The sequence below is a fragment of the Rhodnius prolixus genome, unplaced genomic scaffold (assembly GCF_049639745.1).
Source record: "Rhodnius prolixus isolate KJV_2025 unplaced genomic scaffold, Rpr scaffold_9, whole genome shotgun sequence".
In the NCBI taxonomy this organism is placed as follows: domain Eukaryota; kingdom Metazoa; phylum Arthropoda; class Insecta; order Hemiptera; family Reduviidae; genus Rhodnius; species Rhodnius prolixus.
The window spans coordinates 7,805,479-7,830,397 of NW_027411604.1; the positions used below are offsets into that span (position 1 = coordinate 7,805,479).

General features: G+C 30.8%; 2 protein-coding genes across 27 annotated transcripts in view; one reads left to right on the top strand and one right to left on the bottom strand.

Moving 5' to 3' along the window:
- The window catches only part of LOC141454206 (cilia- and flagella-associated protein 65-like), a 112,230-nt gene that overhangs the window by 77,092 nt on the left and 10,219 nt on the right, over nt 1-24,919 (top strand). For 5 of the 23 annotated variants that reach the window (XM_074128178.1, XM_074128180.1, XM_074128196.1 and 2 more), the window contains exons 1-12: nt 10,524-10,849; nt 11,490-11,525; nt 12,293-12,397; nt 12,973-13,224; nt 13,829-14,083; nt 18,582-18,783; nt 18,866-19,131; nt 19,585-19,873; nt 20,877-21,065; nt 22,247-22,415; nt 22,894-23,029; nt 24,398-24,540. In XM_074128178.1, the coding sequence (XP_073984279.1) occupies nt 10,652-10,849; nt 11,490-11,525; nt 12,293-12,397; nt 12,973-13,224; nt 13,829-14,083; nt 18,582-18,783; nt 18,866-19,131; nt 19,585-19,873; nt 20,877-21,065; nt 22,247-22,415; nt 22,894-23,029; nt 24,398-24,540 (2,240 nt within the window). In that variant the 5' untranslated portion in view covers nt 10,524-10,651. The other 18 variants (XM_074128184.1, XM_074128183.1, XM_074128182.1 and 15 more) reach the window with 15 other exon arrangements.
- LOC141454208 (uncharacterized) overlaps nt 1-24,919 on the bottom strand; it is a 52,822-nt gene that overhangs the window by 24,983 nt on the left and 2,920 nt on the right. Inside the window, exon 1 of one of the 4 annotated variants that reach the window (XM_074128204.1) lies at nt 6,195-6,320. The exons of 2 other annotated variants lie outside the window; for them this stretch is intronic. The gene's annotated coding sequence lies outside the window, so the exon portion shown is untranslated. Of the gene's footprint in view, nt 1-6,194; nt 6,321-24,919 lie in introns of those variants that run through there. One more of the 4 variants, XM_074128206.1, reaches the window with a different exon arrangement.

Below are 24,919 nucleotides of genomic sequence, written 5' to 3' on the forward strand. Positions count from 1 at the left end.
GATCTTTTTAAAGAATGATTATAGTTGCGGTCCCCAAACCATCCTCAATAACCATTTTTTTGAGAAAGCGTTTTGAATAAAATAGGAAGGTATTTGTACGTAAATAGCAAAATTAAACTGCGATTTCAGTACTTCCTTTTAAGAGGAGCAAGAAAAATAAACTGCGATTACAGTACTTCTCCCTAAAAGGCAAAGATTTTGAATCGAACGACAATTCATTGATGTAAATCGGTTCACTCATTGATAATTTTAACGATTGCAGTACTTCCTCTTAGTAGGTGTAAGAGCATGATGGCACTTCACAGCCACATAGAGGAGCTTTAATCACTTCTTCGTGCTAAATTTTATCAAAATCGGACTAAGCTTTGTAGAAATATTGGTAATAATAGTTTTAGAAAGGGCCTTATTTGGGTGGGGCGAACTCCCCTCCTTATGAGGCATAGCGTCGAGACTTTTAAAGTACAAATCTGTACAAAATTTCGATTCGAATGACACTTCATTCATGAAAATCGGTTCACGTGTCGATAATTTGAAACGATTGCTATACTTCCCCTTAACAAGTGTAAGAGCAGATCGTCGCTTTATTGTTAGGTAGGGGAGCCCTAACCCTATCATCCTACCAAATTTTATCAAAATCGGGCCAAGATTTACAGAGTAATTAGTAATAATAATTTTGGAGGGGGCCTTACATAAAGGGGGCTAACTCCTCTCCCATTCGATGCACAGGGCCGAGACCCCCAAAAGGCACATCTACATAAAATTCCCAATCGAATGACACCTCATTCATGAAAATCGGTTCACGCGTTTAGGCGCTACGTTGTTTACAAAAAAGGTAACAACAAGAACAAGAACAACAAGAAGAAGAAGAACAAGAACAAGAACATTTTTTGAAAAAGCGGTTTTTGCTCATTTTCGGCAACTTTTTTCTCGAAACCTATTAGATCTGGGTGGTTGCAAAAAAATTACAGTTATGAAGGAGGGTTTGGAGTAAGATTTAAAGAAAATTTGGGAATTTTATCTTTTATAGAAAAAGAGAAAAAAAATTGTCAAAGTTGGGTGTTTTTCAACGTTACGCTTTTTCGTGCAGTTTTTGATGGTCAACCCTTATACAACTGTCCTACCGGACAGTTTTAATTTAATTAGAATCATTAGGAGACGTCTGCTCCATCTTCCATTACCATGTTTTTGTTATGGTTAACTCTTCTAAATTAATTTTTATTTATATCCGATTCATTTGATGAACCAGAATTAGTTTAGAAATAATTTACTTTTTACTTCTTCACAGTAAGAGAATGTGTCTAACTTTCAAAATGGAATTCGCATTGAAAATATTTTTTTGAGATCCTCTTTATAAGAAAATTCGCCTGCAATGAGTAATCCTTTACTCCAACTTCCACATTTACTTCAAGAAAAAAACAATTCGATTGATTTGGTTAAACTTGTTTTACCATTGCCTCAGATAAAGAGGCCTATTAGAAGGTCTATTAGGATATATCTGCTCTGTGAGTTCCCAACATTTGTTTAGCGCAAACGTCTCGGATCTTAAGGTTCTAAAGGAATTGAAAGCAAAATAACTTTGTAACGCGGGCATTCATCTCTCCTACTCAGTGACTGGAAAAAAAAAATAGTCCCACTATGTGAGAAACTCTTTAAACAATTTATTGAATTAGATTGAGTCGATATTGGCAATAAACTTGATCCAGATCAAGGACTCGCGACTAGTTTCTGGAGAGGTTCGTATCCATGTGCCTTTTTCCTTTATTAGCAGAGGTTAGATTTGAGTGTTTTATGAGGCTATTAACTAATTCTAACTACCTGGCCTAAATAACTGTTCCAATACTCCAAGGGCCCAGCCGTAGGTGTCCCTTGGAACAGTCGTTCAGTCAGAGATCGCCCAGTACTGGAATTCATCCGTTATCTTTAAATTTAGAATTGTAATTGTGAATAAGTAAATCTATTACATTGGTTTTTCATTTTTTTTTCAGAAATCATTTGGTTACAGGGAAGATATTGGTGGATGGAGGCGCTTAAAACTGGAAGAATGGGCGGTTTGTCGAGAACCAATGTACATACTTCACTACCTCTTCCTACTCATAGTTGAAGAAGTAGATTTAATTTTCGAACTTTAAAGACAAAGAGACAATAATTATTCAATACATAAGAAAGTGACGTAAGTCTTTCAAAGATCTTTAAATTTGTTTAATTTTCTATAATAGATATTTTTCTTGTATTTGAAATCTTGAAAAATTATTTATTAAAATGTATGTGTAAGAATGCTTTGCTTAAATGAAATTTTAAAATTGTCGTAACAGAAAAAACTTAAAAAGAATGTTAGAACCCCAATTGAAAATGACCTCCTTTAATGTAAGAGAAAATAATAAATTTGTCTTGAAGAATGACTTATTTAAAAAATAGGTATAACTTAAGGTTTATGTAAAGAACCTTCAAACGAACTGCACGCATGTTTAGATCTAACTAGTATAGCATACTAATGTTAACTATTTTGATCCGTTTAATGGCCTCCTTATTGAAAAATATTACGAGTATATTGCTTTACTCAGTCTCAGAAAAACGTGTTAATCATTGTTGGCCAGCTTTGGGTTTTCGTGTAAAATACATTTTTAACTTCCTATTCTTAATTATAATAAAGGAGGTTGCCTACCGTGTTCGCGGCGTTAGTACTTTGAACTATTGCAGCACACAGTCTCTACCTCTCTCTCTCCTATCTGTACGTCTGCGTGCATTGCTCGTTTTTTAAAAACATCTTAGGAAAATAAATAAATTTAAATTTTTGGACCTTTTAATGATCCAGATCTTAAAATGTGACGCAAAGTTCTCAACTCTGCGAATACTTTTATTTTGTAACGTTAATAAAATAATTGGAATAGAAAAGGATTCATTGGTAGTAAAGATTTGAGAATGCGGAGTTCCCGGTTTCAAGTTTAACTCTCGCCTTAAATTTCTCCGCCTGGGAATCCATTTTTTTTATACAAACATATTGTTTTTCTCTTCCTTGGAATAATAACTTCAAGAAATTAACCTACAACTTTTATTGATTTCTTTTTCTATATAAAGGAAAATCAGATTCTTCAGACGGCATGGAGAATAAGATGAGTTAATTTGTTTAAATGCTGTACAAATTCAGAAGAGGGAAGACAGAATGCGCTCGCTGACTACAGTCACATTCATAATTGTTAGTCCGAATCTTGTAACTCTACCATTTATTCGTGTAGGGGTAATCATTCACTTTTAGTTTGCACAAAATTTCTAAATTCGACTTATTTATAATAAAAACAAAAAGACGTAAGTTGTTGAATGTTTCACATCAAGTTTGTTATTTTTGATTTCAGGAAAGCGCACGATTTTTTTTTTTTTTCTTGAAGATTGGTGCGAGAAAAGTCTACTTGACAGAAGTACAACATATAATCCAGACACAGTTTCCTTTCATTGTCAGACAAGCCTATCTTTACTATCAAAAGGCAGGTTATAAAGGAAGGTAGTGAGAGAGATAGAGATTACATGTTTAATATTTTCTTTGAGAAATGATTCATCCAGCCTGGTGTGTGAATCATCCACTTTGGAAAATAAAAGAGGTACTGTTACTTATCTTGCTCGCAATATTTATTTATTTGTTTATTTTTAAATTGGTCTGTTATCTTAATCGTGTTTCTAATAGGAAACAATTCCTATTTACATTAGCTGTGAAAGTATTAAAAAATATTTATTCTTTTTATGTAATATTCTTAATAAACAAATATTTTATTTATTTAAAAAGTCTCACAGAATCTCTGAATAAATTAAACACAAAAATGGTAAATTTAAGATGTTATTAATAAAAATAATTTTGTATATTTTCCACTGTTCAATTTTCGAAAGTGAATTTTCAGCAGAAATATAAATATTGCGGTTCACTGACAGTGAAAATATATAATCGGAACACAAGGTCAGCAGAATTGAAATACAATTTTATTACTCGCATGATCTTCAAGTTTTTTGTTATTTTTTTTGTACTCGTGCAGTTTTGCTTCTTGTAAAGATTCATAGAAATGCATGTTTAGATCTCATGTGTTTCAATTTGGTCTTCTCGTGTGTGTTTGACTGAACGAAGTGTAGGAACATAGGAACTTTAAAGTAGGAGTTTTTAAGCCACTGTGGCACTGGAAGGTAGCTTTCTTATAAAATAGATCAATTGCCACTTTACTCAATAATAACGCAACTTAAATTTGGGTTTCAAAATTACATTGTACAGTTAGGTTTTATTTTACTTACTAATTTGTTCAAAGTTTGCAGTCGGAGTTAGATCTTTAAAAAGTTATAGGAAAAGAATACCGAAAGAGTTTTTAATGCCATAGTTCTTTCTGCCGCCGGCCTTTTTTGTCATATTGATTTTATGTATTTATTTTTTGAGAAAAACAGCAGTTGATGGTCCCATGAACTTCTCTTAACGTTAGAAAAAACATTTCGAATATTTCGATTTAATTATTTAAATATTAGAGCAGACATATTTTGTATTATCCTAACCTTTAGGCCCTTCTTATTTGTAAATTGAAAACATGTAGCATTCTAGTGGTTACCATTCATTATCTGAATACTGTACTGTAGTTGTGGCGAAGTTTTATCGTTTTTTCTGCAAACGTAATTTCAGCTACATATTTTACTTTCATCAACTTAGTACGATGGTAAAACCGTGCAATACATAATTAAGCGCAGGTCCAAGTAACCCCCTGGAGGGATCCCTCTCAAAATCAAACTTGAATTTATAAGTGAAATGGCTGATTGATGGAACGTCTTCTGGGTCATTTTCTTTAAACTCGGAACTTTTAGCTGCTCATTTATACTATTAGAATATTTCCTTAAGGAAATAATAAATTTTCAAATGAATAAAATATAGAGGATGATGTGAACGCCTGCTAGTACTTGCAGCAAGTGTCAGTTTTTCAATTATGTAATTTATAATTTAACAAGTAAACCTTGAATGCGAGAGAAACTTTCTTTCAGTTTCAACTTAACAAATTCCGTTTTCATAGATCTTTGTTAAATATTACTGAATGTTTTACTTTTTTTGTAGAATGGCAATTAAGCGATAATCCACTATGGCCTGAATGGTCGGTCCATCATGTCCTAGACCATCCCAGTGTTTGTTTGCACAATATAATACCCTCTAAAATGGACAGCTAGGTTTTGCAAGGTAAATAATCCAAGAAGTTGTCTACCTCATTTACCTCTATAAGTCCTTATGTGAATGAATATTGCATATGGATCGTGAGCGTAAACTCAACAACTACTACAGTAAGCTTCAAGTGTACTGTTCGAGAACTAAGGAGTGCTTAGGGCTAAACTGTTGTTATGGGACCCCATGGGGTGAAGTGAAAAAGTCACTTCTTCAGAGACCTGGACATCCCTGTTGTATATCGGCCTTTCAACACTACGCATAATTAAAGAAAATCGAATTACATATTTATTTTTTTTGTAACACCAATTAGAAATTATTCGGTGTGATCACAAGATTTGTCAATTTTTATAGACTAAAACGAGTCGAACTGAGAATAAACTGGGATAAAAAAAAACAAAAAACTAATGAGCAAGACAGAAAAAAGAACCTTAAAAAAAAGAACCACTTGCTGAGGAAGGATTATGACTGTGGATGATTTAACAAAAAATAAATCAAGTTTCTGATTGAGGATATGAGTGTTCATTGCAGGTAATATATCCATTAAGTTCTTAATGTTTTTCTAAGATTTAGGAATTAAAAAACAATTACACTAACGACTTCTGCAAAAGATCGTTAAATTTATTTTATTTTCTTTCTTTTTTTAAATAAAGTTGTTTGGTTAAGCATGGTGGATCTAGTAAAATTGTTCTTTTAAAGTTATATATAAAAATTGAACTAAAGAATAACATAAAGTATACACAAGCCTTGACAATTTCAAACAATGTGGCTTATTATAAAACGGAAATGTTAATAAAAATCTCTAACTTTTCATGTTATGGCTAGAGTCGTGTTTAAAGTAATTCATGTCTCATAAGTTGATGTTATTCAATTTTAAATTTCAAGTTCAATAATTATTAAAATTATTCTGAATGGTATTTTAAAATAGATTGTTGGAAAAATTATATCAAGCTAATAAAAAAGAGGAAATAATCTTATCTAATGAAAAAAAAAAAATATATATATATATGAAATTTCGACTTACTTTTTTTGTAGTTAATGAAATGAAAAAACGGCCGGCAGAAGCCTGCAGGCATTCACAGACTAACAGTGTTCGAATAGACCTCAAGTCTGAGAAACGTCTTGTTGCTTATCCCCACTCTTTAAACTAACTTTACTGCTTCACTGCCCTACCTCTTTCACAAAACACTTTTTTAAGAAGAGGATACATCTTCTCTTCATGCATTAATCTATTTCTGATTTCTTTCGGTTCTTTATTTTTTTAAAACTTTTGCGTTATCTTGTAGTTTGAAGAACAAGTACTGTAGGTCACATCAGATTTAGATACAAATTTTCTCTGATAATTATATATTTTAAAATTACCTGAATTCGTAAAAAGTAAGCTTAGCGCATGGTCTGTGGGAGGTATCAGAAATCACAAGTTAAAAAAAGAGTCAAAAGTTTTATTGCGTTTTGATAGTATTAAGCGCTTAAGACAATAAGAAATTCGTCGTTGAGTGTAATTTTAAAGTTTCCGTGTTTTCTTTGGAAAAAGCTCCAATTTTACTTTCTATGGTTGACAAACGACAGTTACTTTTACCTGAAATAACTTTTGGAACATGAAAGGCCTTGCTTAAAACGGGAGATTTCGACTTTTTAAATATTGAAGAGCTGTGGTTAGTTGATATACTTTTCACTTTAAGAGCCGTTGAAGTTCTGAAAGCTGCCAACAAGTTTTTGACAAGTTAACCTAAGCGTGAGCAATGAGGCCTACATTAAGAAAATATACCTAATTGTTCAGGCAATTTTAGCGTCAAACTATGGATGTCGTGAATGCAGGCGAATAACTTGCTATAAATTACTTTATCCTATCTATTACTAAAATCTAATGCCAAGACCAGAATCAAACCTAGTTTTCTTAAGTTGCGAAATAAATTCGAATATTATACACAATTGCAACAGTATTGAATGCAGTCGAAAGGCCCATTATGGCTTTGCCCTTTCCCAACACGATTAATAACTAATTAATTCTCGCTCTCCCCCTCTAAGCTTGTGAATTTAAAAAAACCTAATCCAAAAAAAACGAATAGCAAAAGTGAAGCAGGGCTTTAAATATTAAGCATGAGGTTTATATTTCCCTTACACCATCTTCCAGGGAGATTTTCGTAAAATCGCTTAGCAGGTAGTATGTCTCATTGGTGTTTATGCTTTTTACATGATTTTAGTCCATTACAATTATTTAAATATATAAATAGTGCTTGCATATTTCACCTAAAGTTTAGTTTTCTGATCACGAAGCCTTATAAATTACCTTTCTTTTTGTTTAAATCTATGGATGATAACTAATATCAAAATCACCTTTTGCCTTTTATCGCGTTATACTTACGGAATATTTATGTTGCGCATTCGTAAACAGTTGAATTCTTATTAATGAAATATAATATTTATGCTTTTTATGAACTTTTACTAGATAAATGCAATTATAATCATCTGTGAGTGGATGTTATAGAAAGGATATCAGTTCACATAAACTTAAAAAAAAAATGTTTAAAATAGAAATTTCTTTTTTATTTTTCCATCTTGTGTTACTATAAAATTGGCGGTAGTGATTCTTATAGGAGTATATTATAAAGCAATAAACAACATGACAGAAATTATAATTTTTCAAAATATTTTCTATAGAAAATAATTTAAAGAATTTGGGAGTAGAAAGAAAACATTTTTAATACTTAAATTAAGTATTCAACATAACAGGATTCAACATAACAGTAGGGCAAAGGTTCGTATATTTATTGCTTACCTCTCATTAATATCCAGGATAGTTAGTAGTGAACGGTATTAACTTTTGGAAATTATTTATCACAAATAGTCCACAATAATATTTATACATTAATAGTAGCTCCATATTCTTAAAAAAAAGACCAAATATTACGCACAAGAAGTGTAACAAGTTTTTAGAAGCTCAGTATGACACTATTGCCAGAACACTTTTACATATTGATTGTACCAGTAGGTACCATTACCGGTTTAGTTGTGGAAAATAATTATTACCTTATATCCCAGCATGTTGCGCATATATCACAACTTTCTGTCTTATTCATTTACTTCGCAAAATATTAGAAGATACTTTTATCTGTTAACTTAAAAATGCGTATGTTATACTGATAACACTAATTAAAAAAATTGTTTTTGGAAAGAGATTAGCTCTGAAAGGTTAACATATAAGTTTCCCAAGAGGAGATCCCAGTTTAGATCCCAGCTGCCCACCCATAGATTGTCTTTTCCTAAGAGCTTCTGTCAGTTCACTTCCAGTGATGGACACTGATGACGGTAATTAGAAAACACTGACCGGAGGCAGGCAATGCACTGAAAAAGGTACCAGATGGTTATGGGCCTTGTAATTAAATATATGTATATAAATTTATTTTTACATATTTCAATGTTTCAAAAAAAAAAAAATTCTTAAACTCGTGTAGATTTTTGATTTTTTGAGATGGAAGTTCTCGTTTTTATTCAAACATATTGTTTATAATATGGTAATTAAAAATTGGTTTACTTTGCTCTCTGGATATATCTGTTAAGTGGTCTCATAAACTGAATTTCAACTTTTCATTGCTACTAAATACATTTGATTAAAATCTTGCCAGAAAATTATGAATATGGAACGCTGCATAACTTCCTTAGTCGTCCTTCTTTATATAACTTATTAATGAATTTAAAAATAAAATAAAAAATCATTGATCTAAATTTATTAATAAGGTACAAAAATTTAAAATTCAAAACTCATTTGTTTGAAGAAAAGGACGACAATGTTAATTTATGTAACATTGGGTTACAAGGATTCTCCTCTCAGAACACTTAATTTGCATGCATCATACATTATTGAACTTAGTTGGACATTGTCATCACCACTACAACTGCTACGAGGTACCGAGGCCTTTTTCCTCTCAAATTACTATGAATGCCTCCTCATTGTGCCTATTGTTATGGTTTCGTCGTCTGGTGTACTTCCTAAATATTAATTATAATTCATTAAAGAATAAGGCATTCTTTTTATGAAGGTACAACCTCGTTTTACAGTAACCTTTTCTAATTTTACTTATCTCTTGAATTTAGAATAAAACGTTTTCATACTCTAATATTATTCTATCATATTATTGTTCTATTAAAAAAGGATTGCTTGAAGTTTTCTGAAACTTACTTTGAATAAGCATCAAATAAATTACTTCATTTCCTTATGTGCTATAAGTGGAAATACTGCAATCGCGTCAGATTTTCGAAATTCACTTTCCTGCAGGATAGTTTGTACATCAGCAATAATAATTTTGCATTTAAGTCAGTTTGTTAAGAAGCTGAGGTTTTTTTCATGAGCAGTTGCTCAATAAAAAGAAAGATAGCTCGAAACCTTTCCTCTGCTGTAAACGTGAGTATTAGATCCCCCTTGGGCTATTCATGATCCCATTTTGTAGCGAGCTCAAATTCCTTTTCTTAAAGGAGTATATTGTTAGCAACTCTTACGTTTCTCGAACTCTGCTTATATCGTCTAAAACATACCACTCATTGCAGGCGAAGACGGTGTTCTGTAACGCCCCTACAACTTGCCTTTTGCCCCTTATGGGGCACGAACATGAAACAGACATCTCAGTGACTAGAGAAAAGTATTAAATAATTCGATAGAGCCATGGATATCATAAACGAAAATAAAACCTTAGCATTCACGTCACAACTCTTAATCTCACATTCAACTCCATCAACCTAAGATTATAGATTAATGTTTAAACAAAAAATGCTATAAGCATATTTTAGAAAAGATGCACATAGTCAAAGATCCTACCTCATTTAATTAAAGTTCAGCTCAAATAAATTAAATATGTACCCGCTTAATCAAAAATCAATCTATTTAGCAATGGTAACAGCCGCCATCAGTCAGCTGATAGTAACCACATCAGATTGTCAGCCTACGAACTCCACACGGATTACACTCTTTTCAGCTCACTTCTTCCTTTTTTTACTACAGCTATTGCTTACTGCCAAAACTCCTCACATAGTGAAAAGACGAGATTTCGAGATCTTTACTTATTGTATTCACCCTAGAAGCCGTTTCACTATAGAATAGTGAAATACCTTCCTACTCCTCAGCCCTCTGGAGTTTAGGTTCCCTAAGAAAAGAAATTCTCTTAAGTTCTAAGAAAAGTAACACCAGAAACAAAGTCGCATCTTAGACAAAAATCCAGGCCCAGAATCGAACCAACTCAGTTAGCTGAATTTTAAGGAGAAACAGCATAAATAAGACCTTCAACTTCTTAAATTGTAACTGTTTTAACATATGCTCTTGAATTTGGTTAGCTTTTATCTTTTATCACCAAGGTAACATTTTATTGAAAATTGTGAATTTAATAGTAGTAGTACTTTTTATTAGCATTATTAAGAAGACAACTTAGTGTTTATTTTCCATTATCAATTTAAAAGAAAGAAAATCTTTTATTATCATCATTAACGAAAATGTCTTGTTTTGGTATGGATTCTGGAGACTGGAAATGTGACGAAGAGGAAGATGAAGATAAAACTTGGATCAGTGGTGAAGATGAAGAGAAACATTGTTTTCATAAATTTGAGAATCATTTAAAAAGTGTTAGATTCTTATCTGGCGGTGATTTTAAGAATGATTTCTGTGAGAAGAATGTTGGTAGTAATGAATTGGTTAGTTTTTATTTGAAGCATTATAATTTTATTTTAAAGTTCAAACAAAAAAAAATTGAATGTTTAAAATTAATTGTGTCTTTATAACGTAACAAAGGCAGAAAAAAAGTGGCGAATCCTATTCAAATTTGCCTACAGAATAATAATACAAGTTAATGTAAATTCTGCAATTAAGATGAACTATACTGCCCTAAGTGATGCGCTTAATCGATCCAACCTTTTCTGTTAATGTAATCTAAAAATTCTTCAAAATTCAAGAAAACTTTCTAAAATATGTATAAGAATAATGCAAATATTAAAGCTCCAATGCTTGAATTTAGTGTAGAAGGAATTTATATATTTATGATTTTTTAAATAATATTAATTTTATTTTTAAAATTATTATTAACAATGGCTGTGTACATGTTATTAGTTTTTTCTAAATAAGAAGGCAGAAAACTTAAATTATTACTTCTTTAACAAATTATGTTCAACACATTATTCCCTAGTAAAGTTAGTTTTTAAGAGAGATATTCTATTTAATGATGACATTTAATGACTTCACATTTTTATACGAAGTATTTAACTTTGCGAAAAGCAATCTGTCATAGGTAGCTTCAAAAGTACTATCCTTTTCTCAATATGGCTTGTTCTATTTCAGGCGACATGCGACTTATCCACTTTACTTAACATTGGGGTAAGTTTTTAATGCCGAAAAATTTAAGAAAAACTTTCTTATATTTTATAATTACTTAGATTGTAGATATTACTTATAATTTGGTTAAAAAAGTTGGAAGGCTGTCTATCCCCCAACGCATTCTGTAGTACGTTCTGTAGGCGTTTATTAGTTTCTTCTAATAAATAAATATTCCATTTTGGTTTGTAACTAATAAACTGTAATTTAATAAAACTGTTGCAGTAGGATTGCACTTACCCCGAAGTTGGTTTTTAACTATCCAAAAAGTGCCTTTACGTTGAAAAGTACTCCAAATAAAATTTGTAAGCTTTTATGGGAGCAGTTGATATGAATATTTAAATAGAGACGACAAGGCAATAACTAAAATCCGTTACATTAGAAATTGGAACATTTATTTATATATTGTTCATTAATTGAGTTTGAGGAAGTGTATTATTTAGTGCTTGGTAATTAAAAGACGCACACTACAAAGCTGTGTATCGTGTATTATATATACGTAGACAGTTGCGATCTTCGCGTAAATTTGTTTTCTATGATGTTGGAGTGTGATATACTTTTACAAAGTATAGTTACAATCCATTTGAGACATCGATACCTGATCGAAGTTACACATAAAGCCCGCCTTAAAAAAATAAGCCTTTGTTGATTTATTTTAACATATTTAAACTGATAATTGGATCATTGCATTAAATAAGTATTCATTGTTTCAAATTCTGCGGCAAGTTTTTCTGAAGCCGCAAAAATTGATTTATGTAGGTATTTCCTAGGCTGAAGCAGAAAAAAGAAGAGAAAATCAGTTTGAAAAAATGATGTGCAATTTAGAACAAGTATCAAAAAACAATAAACTCTTACATTACGACATTCGAAGAAAGGTATGTAAAAAATTTATTACACTTTTGTTTATTTCGATCAATAATTATGTTGTATTATCTCTATTAAGTTCTTAATTCCATGAATTCTATAACTTATGATTTGGGCGAATTGTTTTAACATTGAGATTGAGCTAAATATGTACTGAAATCAAAATTCTAACTAAAATACAGAATTTCGTCGGAAATGGAACAGCAGTTTACACGTTGATTTAAAACCCTATGCATTGTATAAATTTTATTCATTGATTTTAAAACCAAGCTGTTTACAGACTTAAATAAATGAGTTATATTAAATAAAAAAAAAAAACTGTTCTCAATTTTGAGCCAATCATACTTTTTTTAAAGCAGTAGCTGCATGTACATTGATCTAGTTCTGTATAGTAATTTCGTAACGCTTTTTGAAACATTACCACACTTGAAATATTTCTGTATATTTCATGTAACTAAGTTGATCAATATTTTAAATATTGATCTATAAAAATCATTTAAAGATAGCTTCTTCATTTATTTTCAAAGTCAACGATTTTCCAGAATCCTCTAGAACTGTATAGATGACAATTGGCAATTATTTTCAGAATGCCATTATTGATTCGTTGAAAAGTCAAATTAATGAAAGCAGTAGAGTTATAAGTAATCTTAAAAGTGAAATTGATAAATTTAAGCAGAAATATGTGGAAGCTAAAAAGTTCAATAATTATTTGTATTCTTTGCAACCTGAAATGAAATCAATGAAGATGGAAAATAGTAGATTAGAACAAGAGCTTGAACAACTAACCTGGGAATACAGTGAATTTAAAAAAAATCATAGTGAATGTCTTACATCACAGGTGATAGTTCTTTATTTTAAATTTTAGAAAAATTATATCAATGTTCTTAATATAATGTATAGTTTGATAGAATATCAGAGGCTTTGGCGCTTGCTTTTTTTTCTTCGAAAGATTACTCTTTATTTACCGGGCATTTCTCTTAATGAAACACTTGGATGCCCTGAGAGTAGGACAGAAGTCTTTATTTCAACTTTCATATTGTTAAAGGTAGATAATTAAATGGTGTTCCGAACTTGTATCTTCGTATTAAAGCGTATGCTTCCAAATGAGCCATTTTTCAATGACCCCTCAAAAAAAAAAAGTTGAAAACAAAATGTGCAAAAAGGTTCCATCTACCCTTCGTCTGTTAGCATTTTAGAGCAGCCTCTCTTTAGGACAAGTGGATTCGAATTAGAAAAAATTGTGCCTTGAATTTCACGAAAGAAAAAAAAGCAGTGTTAATGCTTCATTCTGTGTCAAATTATACTTCAAATTTTCGCCAAACCCGAGTGAGTGATATCAAATATCATTTAGTTATTAGTTCATTGTTTGAGTACTATAAGACTAATAACCTTCTCTGATATTCTTTAATTTGGTTATTTTTCAAATTATGTTTGACTTTCAGGAGAACCAAAACCGACTCAATACGATAAATCATTTAAAGAATATAATTATTGATGCTAGGAAGCAAATTGAAGCAAGCAAACAGAAAATAAATTGTTTAACTGAAACTAATGAGAACCTCCAAAAGAAGATTTGCCATATAAATAATGAAATGAAACAAGTGTGCCAGAAACAATTAGAAAAAATTAAATCTTATGACGAAGTAATTTGTAAATTACGTTTGCAAATAACAAAATTAAATAATGAATTGACAAAAGTAAGGTATTAATTAATTTTTTTTTTGTTTCTTTGTTTTCAATTTATATTATAAATTAAAAATGGATCAGTCCCCTAGATATAACATTTCTTTCTTCAGTAATACAGTCTTGGTTCCAGTCTTCTAGTAGGCTCGCCAATGGGATGTGGATGGCAGTGTGTGAAGAGCGAGGAAGAAGTTGCCTGTTCGTTTGGTCATGTGTTATAAATATCTGGAATGTCAAGTTCCCTGTATAATAGGTGCGCACCAAGGAGGTTTAGTTTGTACTTTGTTTTGAAAAGTCTGAAGTCGTGACGTCAAAGTAATCTAATCTGGGCAGGTAATATTAAAAGAAGTTAAGTATTGTAGAGAACCAGTGCAAAAGTGTCGTCTGAGTGAGTGTTTTTATTAATAACTGTTTCATGGAAGTCATAGCTTGTTGTAGTTTTGTGTTGATGTAAAACCTCCAAAGTATAGGTAGCCTATTCCAAGGCAATTTAGCTTCCTTTTTTTTACTTCCTCGTTTTTCTAATAGACGGAGGTTTTTATACCAGATGTAAAACAGTTTTGGAGCGATTCAATCCAGCTTTGACCTTTAGGACCAGTTTGTTATATATATTATATATATAATTCTTTGTTGTATAATGCCTAATGATGTTTGTAAGCCAGTAATAAGTTAGTAAATATCTTCGTTAGATGCAGCTATCATATATCGTCTACAACTGTGGCTAAAGTTTTCGTCGGTTCATGTTTGTCTTAGCTGTTTAGGTTAAAGAGTAAAGAAATCGTAATTGCCTTCTGAAGTTGTCTCACGATAATCTGTTGCTGTAAGTATTGCTGATTCTTATTTGGAATTTTCTATCTTATAAATAAAAAGGGCCTACAATTTGAGAAAGAAAAAGAAGTTGCTTTTGCCTTTTTAAGTTAGTGTAGTTGTCTCAAGCGCCAAACTGTACTAAAGCGGCAGCTACCTACATAAATACTGCTGCCGTGTACTTGGTACCACAAAATTTATTAAAAATAATTTATATAATTACAATTCGTTTTTAATTTAGACACGAGCAGAATTGAATGAAAAAAATGCCATTCATGAAAAATTAAAGAGTTTAACGAAAACGTTTATTAATAAAAATAATGATACCCAAAGCCAAAAGGTTGAAGAGCTGCAAGAAGTGATACTTAAACAAGCAAATGACATTAAATATTTGGAAGAAATTAATTCTATTACTACAAGCAAATTAGAAAATGAATGTGAAGCTCTGGATGAAATAATTAACAGGCAGAGTAAAGAAATTAATAATATGGCGAGCGAAGTAAAATGCAAATATGAAGAAGATATAGAATCGATGGTAAACATTTAATATTCACTTTTATATGATTTAGTACCAGTTGAAGTCCAATTTAATATTAGAAAATTAACAAAAAAAAAGTCGGTTGTAAATTCCCCGCAGTGATTACAATTTTTATTGAAGATTTTCTACAATACAGAATTTTACTGGACGTATTTAGTTATCTAAACAATTGGGGACCTGTCATAAATTATTGGTATGGAATTAAATTTAGTAGTTAGATTAGATTAGGGCGGCCTCAAGGCCTACGCCACCGCGACCGCGACCCCTTTGCATCTATTGTGGCTCAAATTTAGTAGTTACACAACCCTCACCCTACGTGATGTTTAGAACTTTGTCTTAGTCAAATTTGGAATATGTTTTTAAGTTATTGTGTCGTCCACAAAAGTTCTCTAACTTCTGCTGGTATTAAAAGCAATTGATTACTTCATGAACTAACCATCGTAAACGTAGTAAACATCTAACTTCAGGAGCTAATTTACATCAATACTGTTCTTCTTTGCTCTTCTCGTTAATTACGTTCAAAATCTCTCAATGCTTATAGAGCCCATTAAAGTAATATATTGATAAAATTTTAGTATTCTTTTTATATGGTGTAGGAATGCCTACATTTGTATCTCAATGAAACCTCCTAAAAATCAGATTTCTTAGGGAAAAGTATAAAATACAAATTATAGGCCTTCGTTTTAAAGTAAAATATATTTTTAATTTTACTATTTTTATACGTCTTTATAATTCAAGTAATGGATGATTTGACTTATCTATTGAAGGGAATTTTGAACGATGTTACTCAATTGAATTGTGAAATCACTAGATCTCAGAAGGATCTAAAAGCAGTGGATAATGATCCTTGCAGCATCCTTAAGCGAATTATTAAAGTTAGAAGTCGTATTCAATCTAAACTTCAAAGGGAACAATATAAATGTAATTTTTTATTCTGCTTGTGAAAAAATTATTCGTTATGAAAAAGAACAGAAGTTTTATGTAATTGTCTTTCTCATTGAACTTTTGTTTAGATGAAAAATCTACGAAAGATCTTTGCTATTTAAGATGTCAATTTGCGAAACTTCAAACAGACATAGAATCATTTCGATCTTCTGATAAAGTTGACTATAAGGATGAAATAAAGATAAGAATAAGTAAAGAACAAGAGCTGAGTAAAGCAATGTAGGATGAGTCACTTACTTTCTTCACAGGTACTTTCTTTACTTGTGTGGTAACCCTTATTAACATTTTTAATACTTTTTTTTATGGGTACGAATTAGTATAAAAAATGAAAGCGATGCTGAATATGCAAGAACGAAAGTTCAGTCTCTTCAGAAAACTTTGAGAAATATTGACAAGATACGAGAAGTGGTGCAGCACATAAATCCATAAAAATTTTTGAAAATATACTTTTTTTTATTAAAAAACAAAATTCTGGTTAATTTCTTTTATAATTGTAAAAATGGTCATTCAACACGACGAATTCAGAATTTTTACTTATGCAGTTTGTAATAGAACGTTTATCACACTATTTAATATACATATATAAGGTTTATGTGTGTGGATGTTGTTGACCAGTTTCTCGATATTGTTCGTAGAAAAGTTAACTTCCAAAACACTTCTTGTTGTTAGTTTGTTAGAGTTCACACAATATACGGTATTATATGTGTTAGTTAAAAAATGTTCTTAAATTTTTTTACTTCCTTCCAACAGTGAAGTAAGTATAGATATATATTGTGCTTAAGGCGCGTCAGCATCTGAGGTATTGGGTGCCCTATCTCCTACTGTTGATTGCCGTTCGCGACACACCACATTAGCTATAAAAATGGATTTATAGGTACTGGATGAATGAATGCATCTGTTAGTTGCAGTAGGTCTGATACAGGTAAATTTCATTCAAAGTAGCAATTGCTCTCATGCAATAATAATTATGTTTATTCAAATGAAAACCCATACAAAAAATATATCCTATAAAAGGAAATAAACTTAATACGTCAAAGGAAAACCGTCTGCCGAGATTTTTCCTTCTAATGAGAGATTACTGTGATTGAAGACCATCACGAAGCTCCTCTTGTTCCTCCCTGGCAAATTTCAGTGGAACTGAAGTCTGCGCAGCTAATCTGTCTTCTCAGCAGCCTATGAGGTGCTCAGTCTCCGGATTTCCTTAGCAACAACTTGCTAAACGCCGAATGGTCCATTCGTTACACTTTTATTAGGTATGGGCTACTTAAGTCCTAAGTGTGAAAGAAGATGGGATCATGGCAGGTCATCAAGTACAAAATGTAAATTGAAGGAACGAAGATCCATTAACTCTTTATTATTTCATAGAATATATGGGACTAGGCCCAATACTCTCTAGTATCAAGTATACTCTCTGTTAAGAAAAACAACTACTTTCAGCTTATTGAGGTTCACTTGAAGATTCGTCTTCTCAGTATGTCTCTAAAGTATTTATCTGTAGTGCACTCGGATTCTCAGCAACCATTACCATGTCATCCTCACATAATATTATAATAATTACGTGGTTTCCCACAGGAACACGATCTTCAAAGTCATCTTTTAAATTATATATAAATAATCCAAAAAAAAGGGGGGCTAAGCTTACTTCCTTGAGTTAATCCAAAATTATAATTAAATGTTATAAGATTCGTGAAAATGAAGTCTATGTTCTGTAGTTAAAACTCTGGTGATCCTGCAATCTATTGACAGTTTTTTAAAGTAATGTGATAATTGATCCCTCTTGTCCTGTAGAGACTTGTTGTTTTTATTTTATAATTTAAGTTTTCGTTTTTTTACATAAGGTTTTTGTTGAAGAAATATATTTAATTTGCATATTTCTAATTGTTTTTATTGCTAACTTTTCATACTTCAATGTGATTTGTAAAAAAACACCTGTTTCAATTTTCTTATTTAAGATAGCTTGTAGTTAAAAGGAAAACGTTAAAAGAAATAAAAGTAAAGATTATTTTAAACGTTAACATTAAAAATGACGTTAGATCTTTCAAATGCAATCAAAATAAACTTTGGAACTTCTCAACCTTTTCGGAAAAATACAAAAGTTGTTACAATATCATCAGAATATATGGTCATTTACTTTTCAAAGAACAAAAAAAATATTGCAATTCTAAAATCAACAGTGAAAAATATTCAGTTTTAAAAATTTGATATTTCTTTTATGTTCCCAGATCGACAAAATAGTACCTTGTTCTTATACAAATCCATTTGAATTGATGTTTGAAGTTAATTGGCAGAACAGCCTTACCAATCAACATACTGTGTCCGTTATCTATAGGCCTATTTATCCAGATAGAGTCAATTACGGTTATTTTGAAGTTCTGTTTAAGGGCCCAGGAAAGTTGATACTTTGTGCTAAAGGTGTATCAAAAGGTTTGAATCTGTGGTAAAAATCCTCTTTCAGATTTTTTCTTTTGAAACCTTTTAAGTTTTTAAGAATTTTATTTTTTTACAGGGCCCCAAATAAATTGTACTTTAACGAAATTAAATATTTGTTGTAAAGAAAAGCAGCGTTCTGTTAGTAAGATTGTCGAGCTGGTGAATATGACGGACATACCTGCCGAATTCCATTTTGATTTTGATAATGAGAACTCTGAATTGATTATTACACCATTATTTGGTACTGTTGAGCCGTCAAAAAATTTCCGACTGCTATTTTTATTTAAACCAAAACGACGAGGCTTATTTTATAAACGGCTTACTTGTCTTTTAAAATATCAGGTAATTATTTTCCACTATTAAAACTTTTTAGTCTAATCTGTCGTTATTGCTTTCAAACATGTATTGTGGTGTTAAGTGAGTGATTCCGTTTTTTTCTTTAATGACACCATGTTGAATAAATAATTATAATTACTCTGTTATCTTTAATATCCTTTGTATTAGATATAGCAATCCTACCAATTTAATACAAAGAAATATCTGGGGTCACTTCACTATATCCCAGAAGGGATTTTTTCGTCTTTAGAGTTTCTTAGAGCACATTGTCAGGTGTTAAACAATGTTGTTTGTAACGAGAGAACACTGTACAAAAGCCGAAGTGTAAGTAAGGTTCTGGGCCACTATGATTTCAGATAATGTCTTAAATTAAAAAAAAAAAAAAAAAAAGTTATTTGATTGATTAAACATGCAATCTTGTTTTTTTCTGTTATTATTATTATTATTATTTATTTTTAGGCACCTATAGTCATAGAAGTGTATGCCATCTCAACTAAGTCCTCTAACAAGCAAGAAACATTTAAATTCATACTTTTCAATCAAACTTTACCAACTTATCCAAATAACTATGAATGCTATTTAAACGATGTTGTGGCTAGAATGGCACCAGAAAGTAGGCCATTCGTTTCCATTGATAAGAGATTCATTGATTTTGGCAACTATGGAATAATCAATGAGGAAGCAATGGAGGAAGAATTTTCCGTATCAAATAACACATTGATTAGTTTGAATGTAGTTTGGGACATAGGTAATTATTTTTTTAATTATTGCTTTTTCTCCTGTTTGTGACAAATTTATATATATTGACAAAATTGCTTTGATATTTCTTAACTTTTCTCTTAAGAAGAGATTTGCTAATACATTTTTACTTTTGGGCAGTAAAACAGTAACATTTGATTTTATGGAATAAAATTGGAACATATTGCATCTCCTTGCTTTAGATCTTGTTTTCACAAGATTTACTCCACTAATCATATTGGGCTAAATTTAGTTGAATAATAAGACATCATTTAAAAAAAAGTTATGATTGTTTTTTACTTTACTTTTGCGATTAAAAGTGCAATAAACTAAAAAACTTTTTATTTAATAATTGCCTATTTAACGGCGCAGAATAAAAATATATTTAATTCTATAATAAGATTGGGAATTCTTCTCGGTTTGAGATAGTGGTGCTAAACAAGCATATGGTAACAAATAAAAACTCTAAAGTGAATGAAATCCAATCATGCTGTTTGCTCATCTTATTGCCTAAAATTGTACTGAGGTCCTTTTCGTTATGCGCGAGGAACCAAGTATATTGTTAAGGCGTGCCTATCGATGGCATCAAATAGGACACAGTTTAACATGTGTTAATGTAGTTCATCTGAATCTGTTATGTGAATTGCTATTTATTCTTTCATTAATCAAATAAGCATGAGTATCGATTGAGTATTACAAAGCAGTTCATTTGGATTAAGTAAGGACTGAATTAATGAATTAATCATATCACAGTTCTGAATTATTGCTCGCGGAATTGCGAACTTCTAAGCTAAGATTAAAATTTTAAAATACAGTTTAATTTCTGTTGAAAGAATTTTATTTGCCCTTTCGTACTTGTCAAAATGAGTTATTAACGAAATTATCTACTTTTAATCAGCAAATGTGCTCAAATTCCATATTTTTGTTAATTTGTATTTTAATGTAAAAGAAAAAGAAATTATTTTTTACAGAAATACATATTAATGTACAAAATAAATTAATATTTTTTGCAGATAAAACGAAATGCTTCCGAATTGTACCAGCAGCAGTTAGCATTCAACCTGGAACATCATACTCCTTCGTGGCTCAATTTCTTCCAAAATTACCTGACTATTATTATTGTGAAGATATAAATGCTTCACTGTTATGGGGATCATCATCCGAGTTCCTAGCTCCTTTCCCATTGACTTTAAATCTAATAGGTTAATTTTATTTTAAGATAGTTTTAATTAAATCTTACCTGGATTTTTTTTTTTAATGGTAAGTAGGGAGAGGATTTTTTTTTTACGCTAAGACTATGATCATCTTTTACTTAAAGTTTAGGTTTTAGCGATTGGATAATCTTGAGACACATTTAATTTCAACATATCCACTTTGTCTCTTTTAATTTTTTTAGAGAATATTTGGCAATGTTTCCACCGTAAGGCGTTCATGCTCAAAATCTTCTTTTTTACTTTTAGTCTGAGTGATATTTCTCTATAACGTTCCGGTATATGTAATGCAATATTCAAGGACGCCTTAGTTATAAACGCGTCATCATTGAGAACTGATACTATTGTAAACAGGTTCTCGAAATCAGGTACCTAGATTTTTAAATCAGTTGGAGGTAATCATAAAATAAAATGGTAGCCATCAGTTAAATATTAAAGCAAATGTACTTTAAACTTTTACCAGCACGTCAGCAATCTCTTCAAAAAAGTAAAGCACTTATGAATTGCAATTTATAGTCCGCGACAGAATTCTTATCTTTCAGTCACTGTAATGCGATATTATTACATGCAGCTCCATATTGGAGCTTTTTCTGTAAAATTATTTATTGGAAATGACTAGGGTGCAAAACAAAGATTTGAGGTTTGCATTGATTGCCATAAGGGATCTCCATCGGAGATAGCTTCACTGAGAGAGCTGTTTCCCATATACTCATGAAATGTTGCTAAAACTTTTAACATTTTTTTGCCAAAAGAACGGGTTATGAGAACAGTGTGATCAAGAATAGGCTCAGTATGATGTACAAATTAGGTTTAAATTTAAAGGAATAAAAAAGATATATTTAATTCATCAGCTTTTATCAAAGGTTTTTGCTTTTTTGTTTAATTGAGATTGCTAATTTTTTATGCATTTAGGATAAAGATTTTGTGTATCTGGGGCTCTCATTTTACGATTCTTTAAGTATTTTGTATTAATCTTCATTTAAATAATATAATAAATCTGTATTTATGGAAGCAAAAGGCAATATTAAGAAGACGTAATGTGTAATGAATTCTTTTTATGAAAATTATTGATTTAAAGCTAATATGAGTAATTATAATTTCATTTGGTAAATTTATGTCTCTTCTTTTTTTACTGGATGAGAACTATATTTATTAACACATATTTTTTGTAGGAAACACATTTCAAATAGGCCTTTGTAGTTGGGACCCGATATTCCATCTTGAGTCTGAGGAAATCATTTTACCTGCTACAGCCCCGAACATTCCTGTCTACACTACATTTAGCATATATCGCACCGGGCATTTACCGCTGTTATTTAAATTTGTTCCACCTAAACTGGCGTAAGTAAAATTTACATCCAAAATTAGATTTCTGAAGAGAATCATGACTTTCTCTTAAAGCAATTATTTTTACTTCTTAATGGATACATTTTCATAGGACTTGAAATTCATATTAATCTATCATTTTTGAAGTAAGAATTATAGTTGCTGCTTTGCGCTTAATATTTTCGAAAACGGTTCTTCATTGCTTGTTTCCTCAATATGAGTCCTATTTTCACTTGAACCAATAATTCGGCAAATTCTATTTTATTTTTTGTCTCATAGCTGCTGTCGTGCCGTTCAAGACACAGGCTTTATTTATCTTTTTCTATATTTTTCTTAATAGCAGTGAAATCTCTGATGTCTTAAATATGAATCCAAAATTTTCATCCAATCTACACTCAGTATTTCTTTCATAATAGTTGTTTGGTTTTAGTATCCTACCGATTTTATTTTGAAATTAATTATTTTTTAATTATGATTAACATCTTCCTTTTAGGCGTTTTTCTATCAAGCCAATGCAAGGATTGATCACTAAAAATTTACAAATCTGTATAGCTCGATTGTTTCCAGGATCGCAAGCTGATATTGGCTATGTGGAAAGGTGGGAATTGTTCTTGAATATAAAAAAGAAGGTAATATATTAATAATTGCTAGATATTATGTGTTTATTCTTATATAAGTAGTGAATATGTAAAAATATTTTATTGTTTTTTATTTCTCTTAAGGGTAGTAAAATGTTTGTAGTAAAAAGGTTTTTTAGCTGGGCTGAAAAAAAGGATCTCCTCTAAAGATGTAGGATTGTTTTAACAGCTTATAATATTTTATTTTAAATGTCTAACCAAAATGCCAAGTGAAGGAACATTCATAATGCAATATAGTACATTGGTTGTGCGAGATAGGCTTTCTTATACGTTTTCTATAATGATTTGGCAGTTATAGACTGATCTATTAGATAGTAGGTAAAATGAGTGTTAGGCCTGTCTATCAGTTGGGTCTTTTCCTTAGAAAATAAAGTGTGTTCTTGGGATTCTATTGCTTTGTTTCCTTAAATAATGTAATTTAGTGAACTATTTTTATAAAAAATTGTTAGTTTCAAGAACTTTATGTGATGTAGTTTGAGGAAGTCCGAAGAAATCTATTCTATATTCGTTTTCTTCAGTGTTGTACAGGAATACTACTCTTAGTGTTTTACGATCTATCTCTTGCTGTTCATATCCTGATTTTTCTTTAATCTTATCCTTCCATATCTCCTTAGGTTCCCCTCTTTTCTGTCGACCATCCACCTCAATGTTCATCACCATTTTAGGTAATCTTTTTAGACTCAACCTGATGTTAGAAGCTTGACTTCCTTCGACGTTTTATCGGCACACTCCGTTTAGATTCTCTTCCTTAACGAAACGATTCTAATTTTCTCTGGTTTCAAGATCCGCCTAAAGTTCATCTCTACAGCTAAGTTCTTTGTAATTCAATATCGCAAGTTACTGCACCTATCAGAATAATAAATATTGTAAAAGATTATTTGAAGATAGCCTATTGGTTGATGACAGTGTGTTATTTTTTTTCCTTTCCAAACTTATTTTAGTAGTACATTCTTTTGTAAGCTGTTGACTCCCTAGCCCACACTTTATTTTTTTAATTTTTATCCAGATTGGTTGTTAACCAGACAGTAAATTTATCCCTGATGTTAAGTATTTACTGTCAAGTTGATTTGATTAGTATTAATATCTACTGCAAAATGACCCTACTGTCAGCAAACATTAGGTTAGAAAGACAAATTCATTTTTAACTCTGTACTTCTTCTAACCCTTGACCGCAACGTCATTCAGCATTTAACCTTGATTAGTTATTGTAATAATTTATTATCTAATTTCTTTACAAAAGAGCTATCAAATCGGGAAAAGCTGTACAATTCTTTAGGTGATAATTTAATTTTTTTTTTTTTCCTTGCTCTGTTATTTAATTTAAGGTGATTAATTTGTTCGCTATTTTTTTTTAAATAGATAACGATTAAATTTTGTGGAAGTGCAGAACTGCCTTCATTAAAGTTTGGTGATTCCGCTCATATTACCTTTCCTGCGACTGCTATTAATACGATTTATCCAATGCCATTGAAAGTCAGAAATCCAACACGATTGTTTATTAGGTGAGCAACTATTATTTTATATTAAGTATCACTCTAGAGCTCCAAAAATTTTGTATTTATCCAGCGGTTTTTGTACAAAAATTAAACATGCCACGAAATAATAGATTTTTAAATTCTAATTAAAATGAAATGTCAATAAATTAATTGTTCTTTAGTCCAGTAGGCCTTTTTGATTGATATACGTTGAATTCTTATTAGTGATCATTTATTTACTTTTAAATGTACTAATAAATTATACCCATTCTAGTGCTTTAGCATCGCGAAATGATGGTTATGTTGTCTATTGTTTGATGAATCTTTTTTAGGGCAGTCACAAAATTTTGTTTAAATAAACTTCTTTTTCACCCACATTTAGGCAGTTATTGCACTATTCAAAGGT